We start from the raw sequence: 10,692 nt of genomic DNA on the forward strand, positions 1-10,692 counted from the left end.
TTCATTCTGGCTGCTACAACAAGTTACCATAGACTGGGTGGCTTACAAAGAACAGAAATTTCTTTCTTACAGTTCTAAAGGCTGAGAGTTCCAAGAGGAAGGCCTGGGCAAGTGCAGTGTCTGGAAAGGGCTTGTCCTCCAGGCACATAGGTGGCACTTTCTCACTGTGTCCTCATGTGATAGAAGAAACAAATAGGTTCCTTTGGGTTTTTTTTTTTTTTACAAGGCACTGATTGCTTTCATGAGAGTTCCACCCTTATAACCTAATCACCTCCTAAAGATCCCCCCTCTTAATACTGTCACACCGGGGAGTGATCAAGTGGGAAGGCAAACATGCAGCCCATAATAGCAGGTCACGGAACCGATGGGATGGGCCAGGCTGGAGAAATAGCCTATCCAGGAGTGAGTGTTGGGAACGATGAAAAGGGTCCAGGACCAATCCAGGTGAACTCTTTACTCTCCCCAGCTTCACTTTTTCTTACCTCTGCAAAGAAGGATTGGACCAGAAGACCTAGGTTTCTCCTAGGACATCCTTTGGAGTCAGTCTTAAACCCTCAGACCTTCCTTCCATCCCATTACCTGCAGTGAGCAGGATTTCCTTTAAGGGCAGGCATAGAAAGTCCTCCTGGGGGACTAGAACGAGAGCCACAAAATGATGAAGGGTCTGGATGGTTCATACATGGGCTTTGCCCTAGATCTAAATCCTAGCACTAGGGACACACACTAGGGTCCCCTTATAAATTGACAAAGGTAAGTTGAAAGCAAATAAAGTAAGCTTCATCTTTACAAATAGGATAACAGATTAACCTAGAATGTCACAGCTGACTGTACAGCTGCATCCTTTTTACATGATCAAGCCATAAAGTCTTTAGAGGAGCCCAGGGACTCTCAGGGTGACATCATGGAGCTCGACCTGCCCTCTGATGGATATAACGTCTTGGGCTCTCTGGTCTGCAGCCCTGGGCTGGTGTGGAGATCTCTCTATTCTTACCCCTCCTCTGCAGATTTATGAGCTGTATAATGGTGGCTCGGTGCCTGTGACATATGAGGTCCAGACCGGCATTCTGTCACATATTCAGGAAAAAAATTTTGATCACCCCATCTTCTGCTGCCTCAACCCCAAAGGGGAAATCCAGCCAGGCACCACTGCTCGGGTCTTGTGGGTCTTTTCACCCATTGAGGCCAAGACCTACACGGTGAGCAACAGCATGGATAACCAGGGTGAGGGTTGAAGCAATGGCTTCCTTGCCAGGCCTTGCCCTAACTGGTTCCTACTCCATTGTCCTGACTTCCCAGGTGGACGTGCCCATACACATCGTGGGATGGAACTCAGCCCTCATCCATTTCCAGGGAGTGGGCTATGACCCCCATGTCATGGGGGACACAGCCCCATTCCACAACATCTCCTCGTGGGACAACAGCTCTATATGCTCCAGGCTGATGATTCCTGAACAGGTTGGGGGAAAGGGAACTGGAAAGGCCTGAGGCGTTGCACGAGGCCTTGGAACCCTGCATACAGAGGACAGTCTCATTTCCTCCCCAGTACAGAGAGATGGGAAGGCTGGGGAGGAAATGAGACGGGGTTGAGGAGGGAGGGATATAGGGGGAGGCCTGGAACCAGGCTTCCTCCAGGTTTAGGAGGGAGCTCCAGCTCCACCAGAGGCTTATCCTGCCACCTAGTGCCCACATGTGTTCCTGCTGAAGTCCTCCACCTGCTGCAGGCCCTCAGTCCAACCTCTTCACTAGAAATAAGGGTGTTGGAAGTTTGGAAAGAAGCCCTGTTATTCTAGTTATCATTCTCATACCTAGATAGATTTTGCTGAAAGATATCAAAGGTCAACAATACTACCTTTAGTTCACATGCTTCTCATTGTTGGGAAGTCTAATCCCTTCATTCATCTGCCCATTCATGTACCTACCCATCCTTGCATTCATCCATCTACCCATCTTCCCAATTGCCACTTACTGATCTGTGTATCGGGCCAACCAGCCAGGCAGATACAGACCCATCCATCCAATCACTAACCACGTACACCCTTCCATTCACACCCTCCTTACTCCAGGATGAGTATGATGGAAGCCCTGGGGGCCAGAGAAGAGCCGAAGTCTTTGCTCTGGAAGCACTCAGTGCCCCTTCCACATGGCCTCTCCATACTACTCTACCCACAGCTCCTATTCTGTGCTCAGTGAAGATGTCAATTGGGCATCCATTTATGTACAACTCAAGTTATGTTAGCTTTAGTTCTATGTCCTCTAAGCTAAGTTTGATTCAGTTCCTTCTAAACTTACATAAAAGGCTTTAGAGTGAGCTGTCTGGGTTTATCCCAGCTTGGCATGTGAGAGGCATTTGAACAACTCATTCATACTCTCTGAACCTCAGTAGCACATCTGTCAAAGGGAACAATAGTAGTACCTATGTCATAGGGCCACTGTGAGGGTAAGATGCATGGGAAGCACCTAACACAGTACCTGAACTGTCAGAAGTGCTCGGTAACTGGTAGTGGGTGTGTGGTTATTACTTCTTCACTTCCCAAAGTTGCTGTTTTGTTGTCTCCACCGGCAGAATGTCTACCTGTCCCAGTCTCATATCTCCCTTGGAAACATCCCAGTGCAGAGCAAGTGCAGCCGCCTCCTCTTCCTCAACAACATCTCCAAGAATGAGACGGTCATCTTTGACTGGCAGCCAAGGCCTCTGGACTTTGGGGAGGTGGGAGCCCTTGTGCCCACGAAATCAGAACCTCCAGCAGGGACCCGGACTCATCCCACCCTGGCCCATCTCACTCCATGCCATCCTGCCTTCTTGTCTCATTCTGTTCCATCTTGTCTCATCCTAGCCCACCCAGTCCCATCCCTGCAAAACTCCAGAAGGTCCTTTCCTCAATTGACAGGTATCTGTGAGTCCCATGATAGGAGAGGTGGCTCCTGAAGAGACAGTCCCATTCGTGGTGACTCTGAAGGCCTCAGTGCATGCCAGCTTCTACAGTGTGGACCTGGTATGCAAGGTAGGAAGCAGCCACAGAGAGAAGTAGCGGAGTTCAGCTCCCAGCCCTGGGCAGGGGAGGCTGTGATGCCCACAGACCTCCAGAGAGGCAGGAGCTAGCCATTGGGAAGGTGGGGACCCGCAGCACAGGTCCAGGTCCAGTCCTAGCTGAGACCCTCCAGACCCGGGCCTACTGTCACTTTGCATTGGGCCCAGGTGTACCGGCAGGAACTCATGAGACAGTACCACAAGGAGCTGCAGGAGTGGAAGGATGAGAAGGTGCGGCAGGAGGAGGAGTTCACCATCACAGACAGGAAAGTGGAGGTGAGGAAGGCTCGGTGGGCCTCACACACTAGGGGAACAGAGACCGTGGGCTGAGGGGGCCCTTCATGCAAAACTGCCCTAAGAGCTTAGATCCCATTCATTGGGCTCGAAGCACCTTCACAGCCATCCAAAGTGACTTCAGGTGGAGAAGTCTGCCTAGCAGTCCCTGCTTCATGCAGCCAGGATTCCGTGAGTGGGCATGGGGGACACAGGAAGCAGCCCAGAGCTCACCTCTGATGGCAGACATCGTGGCCTAGTCGCTTCAGGTGCAGGCTCTGGAAACAGATCGCACGTGGGTTGATTCCTGACTTTGCCCAGTTTTAGCTCAGTGAAACAAGGGTGTTAGGAACCTGGTATTTGCTTTACGATAATCCAGAGGTGGACAGGTGGGACAAGTTGGCCATAGGTTCCTAGTTGTTAGAGCTGAGTGACCATGCGGTGAAAGATTCTTTGTAGCATTTGTTCCTCTTTTGTAAGCAAAAGATTAAAAATGTTTTTAATGCAAGTGAAATAATCTGCTTTGCAGCACTGTCATGAAGTGGGCTACAATGAAGCCCCTCACTCTGTGAGGGTCCCCTGAACATGAGCCATGGGGAATCCAGTAGTAAATACAAAATTGCCGTCTTAGTGCCTCCCCAACATCACAGCCTTCCCGTACTGGGGTTCCTCCCCTTTGGTCACCTCTATATGTACCACAATGAGCTTCCGGAAAGGCTCTGCTCCCTCTGAGCCCTGGCCAGTTGAATGATATAAATCCCTTCCTGGGAGAATGAGGCAGGGACAGGGGAGGGATTTGTAGTCTCTGCTTCCTTGTCTCGCGTAACCCCAGCCTGCTCACATCTGGTGGCATTTTCTTCTCTTTCCTTCACTTGAGTAACAACGTTGTCTCTCTCTACAAGAAGTGCTTCCCCAGAGAAGGTTCTGGAATAGGGTATGACTGGGAGGCAGGCCAGAGGGCTTTTAACTAGAACTGGTTTCAGGCCCTTTGTGTACCAGGGAGAGGGCTGGAAGGGCAGACGTGGGCCGGGCTCCCTGAGTCTTCAGCAAGGGTCTCTCCGCTTCCACAGAGGCGAGCATATTGTACAGCCTGTGACCCTGTGAGGAGGTACAAGGTGAGAAGCCCCAGGCACGTCTTCTTGGGATAATTTGGGCGCATCCTTGCTTGTTCCCTGGGATACCTCCAACCCTTGGTCCTGCCACCTAGAAGGGAAGGGTGAAGGTGCCAATGGGTGGAACCGATACTGCATGTACCCTCCAAGGTCTGGTTGGGAGTTAGGCCAAAGAACACATCCAGGATGGGAGCATGACCCCCTGTCTTCCATGCCTCTCTCCTTCCCCAAAGACGCTGCCCCCCATCATGAACCAGCAATCTCTTGGCCGGCCAGCCAGCTGGAACCTTCGGCTCACAAAGGAAGAGACATCCTGGCCATGCCCTCAGCCTCCCGTGCCAGACATGCTCAGCTTGGGCCTCACTGCCAGAGCCCATGCCACCGACGACTTCCTGGACAACTTCTTCTTGGAGTTTCCCTGCCATTTCTTGCACAGGTGAAGTCTTAGGGAGTCAGGGGGTCTCCATCTTTTAGTCTCAGTCCCCTCATTCCAGAGTAGGGGCTGCTGAGAGCCCTTAACCTTTGTTGAGGGCTGGAGCAGGGGCAGGGGCAGGGGAACTCATTGAGCACTGCTTGGCCTAAGATACCCAGATTACTGCTTAGGCCCTTGTGAGGCCAGTGCTCCCTAGGGCCACCCACCCACGCCTCCTGCCCTGCACCTCAGAGCCTCTTTAGGTTCTTCACTGACCTGAGGGCTGGGCTTGGCTTCCTGAATGCGGTAGCACTGCATTTGCATTAAGACTGGGTATGATGCCCCCAATACATCTATGTTCCATGGCTGGACAGCTATCACCATGGTCTGTGTCCACCACCCAGCATGGTGGCTTGCCAGCCACTCAGAGTATCATGGCCTACCCCAGGGATCTGCCAAAGAGGAAGACTCCCAGGGAAGAGTCAGAGACTTCTGGGGAAGATTCCCCTAACACTGAGGGAGGCCCAGTTTCCAAGCAGAAGAAGCAACTCCTGGTTGATTGCCTCACCACCATTATCAGGTGCCACCCACTCTCCCGGCCTTCATCCTTGCACTCCTATCTCTCCAGCTCAGTAACCGAGGGCCCTTAAGCCCCAGAACATTCTTTCTTGAGAAACAGAACTTCCTTGCAAAGCTCCTGTATTGCTAGGCCAGGATCCTCAAGATAGTACAGCTCTAATGGGGCCAGTGGAGAGATCCTTGGGGCTGAGACCTGAGTTCTGCCCGGTCTCTGGCTAATAGAGGAGAACCAGACCTGGTTCCCTGTCTCCCCCAGGGCCGCTGTGTCTGTGTCATTGGGACCTGCGAGCTTTACCTTCTCCGTACCCTGTTCACCGCTAAGAATCCATGGGGCCCAGAGAAGCTTTTCCAAAGAAGGGAAGAAAGGGACAACCAACTGGCTGCTCCCTACTTTGTGAAAAGAGTAGGCAAGGACTTTCCCTTGGGAACCCCAAAGCCAGGGCTCCCTAGAGCCTGCAAAGCCCCTCACTGAGGCTCATTTCCTCCTCCCTCGCACCCAGGGGCCTGCTAGAAGATAAGACCTTCCACGAGGCTGTGGACCAAAGCCTGGTGGAGCAGGTGCCTTACTTCTGCCAGTTCTTGAACAAGCAGTCGGCCAGGTTCATGACCCAGAACAGTCAGTACTTACTGCCAACTCTGCCTCTGCCCTCCAGCAGCTTGGAGGACAGGAAGGGTGAGGAGCAGAAGGATAAACAAAGATTGGGGAAGCAGGAAAGGGGGAAAGAGGAGAAGGGTGAGAAGGAAGAGGGGAAGCTGGAAGGGCTAAATGAAGAAGAAGAGAGTGAAGAGGAGGAAGACTTGAGTGCAGAGGAGGAGGAGAAGGAGGAGGGGAAGGACGTGAAGATAACCGGGTCAGGGACTGAGCCCGCACTGCAGCCCCAGCCCAGTTCCCAGCAGTCCCAGCAGTGGCAATGGCAGCAGGACCTGAAAGTCACAGAGGAGGAGGAGCAGCACCAGGATGAGAAGGAGGGCATTAGCAGGTGAGCAGCCTGGCCAGGAAAGGCTCAGCAAAGAAGCTGTGTGCAGAAGTTCCTAGCACTCGATAGTATTCAAGCCTGGTCCCTGCCTGCGTGATTCTTCCTAACTTAGGTTCAGCGACCTCTGGTGTGGTAGTGTCTGGCCTGGCGGGTCGCATGTGCAGAATACTGAGCTTTCTTTTCTCTTGCAAGGGTCGGTATGAGGAACCTGCTGACAGTAGGCAAAGTCCTTTTAAAGAAGTACCATTTCTGGCTCTGCTTCCCCCTGGGGATGCACTCTGTCCTTTCTGGGGACTCCCTAAGCCCCCACGAAGTCCCTTCTGCTCCCTCTTATCACTGCCTTTCTGTAAACCCAACTCTGCGATGCCACCTCCATTGCCTGGGTGTGACGCTCACATATTTACTGGTTTCTTGCAGCCAGTCTCCTGCAACTTAGTCTCTTAGCCACTCACAGAGCATCTGTGTAATTGGAACAGGATGACCCATAGCGCTGGGGGAGGGGCAGGGGGTTCCCCGAATCTGCAGTGAGCCAGCGGCACCCGGTGCACACGATAACCCGCGCCCAGGTCTGTGGCCTCGCTCACGCTCGCATCTGCTGCCCCTTGCAGGCTACCCGCCTTCGCCAACCTTCGGGAGGCGCTTCTGGAGAACATGATCCGGAACATCTTGGTGGAGGCGAGCCGCGGGGAGGTGGTGCTCACCTCGCGGCCCCGCATCATTGCCCTGCCGCCTCTCAGCACGCCCAGGTGGGAGCCCCGGCCCCATGGAAGAGGGCGGCACGGCGGGCAGCCTACCCCAACCTGGGCTTTCTATCTTCCAGGACTCTGACCCCCCTCCTGCTGCCACGGATCCAGCAAGCGGCGGTGCCCGACCCTCTGGCTCCCCGTAGTACTTACTCTTTGCTGATGCCCGCGCACAGCCCCACTGACCTGCCGCCCTAGATCCGCCTGACCCCTCTCCACCGCCCCTCCAGTAAAGCATGTAGCCTTTTCCTGTATCTACTTGGTCTTTATTTCCCGCCACTCGGGGGCAGCGCGCGCACGCGCTTTGAACCTCAGGGAAAGTAGGGCAGCCAGGGTGGACGGCGGTGACCCCGCAGGCGCTGGGGGAGGGGGTAGGGTGGGAGGATGCACACCCCTACCCCCACATCTCAGTTGGGCGAGAGTTCTCGCCGCTCGCCCGGCGGGGCGGGGGGCGCGGGGGGCGCTGAACCCGGTCTGGCCAGTGGAGGGCGCTCTGAGCGTAGCTTGGTGTATAGGAACCGAGAGCCAGGCCTGGTTAGCGAAACAGGTGGCCAAGGGGCAGGACAGACACCTCTTTTCACTGGCTCATGCGTCTGCTTCGAGACTCAGCGCCCGACGACGGCCAGCGTTTTACCTTTTGCTGGGCTCCCGGAACTCTGCTAAGAGACTGGCAAGGAAGGGAAACTGAGGCACTTCGCAGAGGGCGCAGAACTGGTCTCCCAGGCACTGCTCCAGGTCACCAGTAGGCAGCGAGCCGCAGACGCTACTAAGCAACTCTTAGTGTGACTCCATCCCCGACAAGGAGTGGTCTGCCTTCTCTAGGACACTCGCCTCTGAGCCCCCCCTGCCCCTCACCCGCAGTCTCCGTCTTCTCGGCTCCTCCCCGCCCAGAGGCAGGTGGGTGGAAAAGTGACATCTGGTGTTGTTCCAGAGGCGCCCAGGTCCCCGGCACCCTCCCCTCCGCCCTCGCCGCCAAGGCCTCGGAGGAGCTCTGGTCTCCGAGCCGGGCGGGGGAGGGAAAGGGGCGCTCCGCCTCCATGAGTCAATATTTGCCCCAAGCAAACGGGCGCCCGGACAGGTGTGAGTGTGTGTGTGTGTGTGTGTGTGTGTGTGTGTGTGTGTGTGTGTGTCTAGGGGCGGGGACTGGATAGGCGGTATAAGAGTGCGCTGAGCTCGGGCTCCGGCACTAGCTCCGGGGCGTGGGTTGGGGACGGAGCCAGGCGGGGCCGGGCCGGGCGCAGGGACCAGGAAAGCCGGGCGGAGGTGGCCGGGAGGGGGTGGGGCGGACCGCGCGCACCTGTGGCGGCCTCCGCGCCGCACCGCCGCCGACGTGTCAGCCTCAAGGGTGCGCAGGTGGGTCGCAGAGCCGCAGGGCGCGGGCCGAAGACCAGGACCAGGAGATCTCGAGGGCCACCGCCAGGCCCCGGGCCCTCCGTTCCCGCCCCGCGACGAGCCCCTCGCACAAACCGGACCTGAGCGTTTTGTTCGTTCGGCTCGCGTGAGGCAGGGGCGGCCTCTCAGCACCAGCCCCGGGGCCGGCCGGATCGCCACGCAGACACCTGCCTGCCGCCAGCGCCACCATATCCACCATATGGGTCGCACAGTCTGTGCACCGCTCCTGCGGGGAGATCTGGCTCCCTTCCGGTCCTGCCCGCAGATTCTGTGCTGCCCGGCTAGACTCCGGGTAATGCGGGCTCAGCAGGCTCCACCAGGGTGGCGGGTGGCAGACGGGGCCGTGGTCAGAACAGGTGTCATGCTGGAGTTGGAAACCCGGCTTCTAGTCAGGCTCTGTTCCAGCGACTTCTGTGGCCTTGGGCAAGTCATTTCCCAACCTCTGGGATTTCCCATTTGCACAGTGGTCTGGTCTCCCACGGGGGTGAGGGCTGCTCCTGCCTCCTGATCCTGGTCCCTGGGCTCCTAACCGTAGCTTCAAGCCCCTACATGAGAAGATGGAAGTCCTCCAAGTATCACAGCCAAATCCTTGAGGTGTGGAAAATCTGGGGTGAACTGATGGAGACTCACATCCCCACTCCTGATCTCCTCTGGGCTGCTGGCATCCTGAAATTTCACTTCTGCCACCTCCCTGGTCCTCCTTTTAATTCATCCCTGTCTGAGACTGATTGGAAAGGACAAACACAGGGACCCCAGACACAGCAGTCCCAAACTCTACACCCTACACCTCCTCTATTCAGCCAGCTGGGGTGGACTGGGGCCCATTAGCCACAACCCAAACTTAGGACAGGCCAGCCCCCTCCAGCTACCCAACCAGAGGGCTGAGATCTGGCCTATGGGAAGGGACGCAGAGATTGCCCCAGGCCCTGGCCTCCTGCTTGAAGAGCTCAGAGCTCAGGGCTCCGCACAAGGCCTGGGATCAGGCTGAGTCTTCATCCTGTGACTACTGGTTTCCCCCAGTCCCCCTCCCCAGAGGGTATGGTGACACTGAGCCAGCCCCAGAGGAGACAGGGCCAGTTGGTTGTGGGTCAGAGGGTGGCGGCTGCAGAAGGCTCCCTTGGACAGCAGGAAGGACTCCCAGTTCTCCCTTAGGACAAGGGCACATGTACCCAGCCAGGCAGAGACCACCCCCAGGGTCAGAAGTCACTTCAGATGGAATGATCCTGGGGGTCCCACCTACCAGCACTCACTCCACTAGTCCCCCTCACCCAGCTGCCCTGAGGTCCCCAAGAATCTACTGAGTCCCAGGAGGAGGAGGGAAGGGCAGGTGAGATGGCTCTGATGGATCCCAGGTGGGTCTGGGGAGAGGGTAGACTGTAGGGGGCTCTCTCACTGGGGCAGCCCCAGGGGCAGAGAAAGATGACGGTCCCCACGGGCTGTGTGTAGCCCCCATCCTGGCCTTCCTGGACAGCCTTCTGTCCTTGGGCCCAGCCCTTTCTCCTTGCCTGGCCCTGAGTGATTCACCTGTCCTGGCCCAGCTGGACACATTTTTCCTATGTCTTCAAGGGTGTCCTCTTTTCTCCCCCAGTGATGGCAGGGTCTGGGATTTCAAACCCTGGGGCCATACCACAAAAGATCTCCCCATAGAAGTCCCCCAACACACATAGGAGCAGTCCTTGGAGGGAGAGTGGTTAGAAGAATGAGGTCATTCGGAGGGCTGGGGTCTGCCCTGATGGTGGAGACCACCGCCCCCACCCCCACCAAGGCCTGATTTCCCCCGACCTCCATCCCCATCCCATCCCTGAGACCCACATTTCCTGGCCAGTACCTGGGACACGGCCTCTCCTCCAGGTCCCTCCTCCCCTGCCGGACTGGGTGGAGTCTCTGGGCGCCTGGTAGCCCTGCAGGTGCTAGGCTGGGGGGGGTGCTCAGCAGCTGGCGTGCGGGTGGCCCCTCCTCCTCCCACTCTGAGCCAGAGTCTGCTTCCTGTCATCCCTGTCAGCACCCACTGGAGGAGGGCACAGCTTGTGGGGAAGAGGAAAGGGGACTGAGCAGTTGGGGTACAGCAGCTGCAGGGGGTAGTGGGGAAAAGGCAGGAAAAATGGTCGGGGCAGGGGGAGAAGAGAACGGGGCCTGAGAACACAGCCAGAAGGATAGACGGTGCCACCCAGGGCCA

The 10,692-nt window shown here is 56.5% G+C and overlaps 1 protein-coding gene across 13 annotated transcripts in view; it reads left to right on the top strand.

The window, feature by feature from the left end:
- Ccdc108 (coiled-coil domain containing 108) overlaps window positions 1–7,378 on the top strand; it is a 36,922-nt gene extending 29,544 nt beyond the window's left edge. For 12 of the 13 annotated variants that reach the window (XM_013519782.1, XM_005395597.2, XM_013519777.1 and 9 more), the window contains 11 exons: window positions 1,005–1,196; window positions 1,297–1,455; window positions 2,564–2,707; window positions 2,889–3,002; window positions 3,197–3,304; window positions 4,372–4,416; window positions 4,647–4,849; window positions 5,274–5,405; window positions 5,905–6,384; window positions 6,990–7,127; window positions 7,202–7,378. In XM_013519782.1, coding sequence (XP_013375236.1) covers window positions 1,005–1,196; window positions 1,297–1,455; window positions 2,564–2,707; window positions 2,889–3,002; window positions 3,197–3,304; window positions 4,372–4,416; window positions 4,647–4,849; window positions 5,274–5,405; window positions 5,905–6,384; window positions 6,990–7,127; window positions 7,202–7,322 — 1,836 coding nt within the window. In that variant the 3' untranslated portion in view covers window positions 7,323–7,378. Of the gene's footprint in view, window positions 1–1,004; window positions 1,197–1,296; window positions 1,456–2,563; window positions 2,708–2,888; window positions 3,003–3,196; window positions 3,305–4,371; window positions 4,417–4,646; window positions 4,850–5,273; window positions 5,406–5,660; window positions 5,808–5,904; window positions 6,385–6,989; window positions 7,128–7,201 lie in introns of those variants that run through there. The other variant, XM_013519786.1, reaches the window with a different exon arrangement.
- Window positions 7,379–10,692: the final 3,314 nt, after the last annotated feature.

The sequence above is a fragment of the Chinchilla lanigera genome, unplaced genomic scaffold (genome assembly GCF_000276665.1).
Source record: "Chinchilla lanigera isolate Chin_1 unplaced genomic scaffold, ChiLan1.0 scaffold00052, whole genome shotgun sequence".
NCBI classification, from domain to species: Eukaryota; Metazoa; Chordata; class Mammalia; order Rodentia; family Chinchillidae; genus Chinchilla; species Chinchilla lanigera.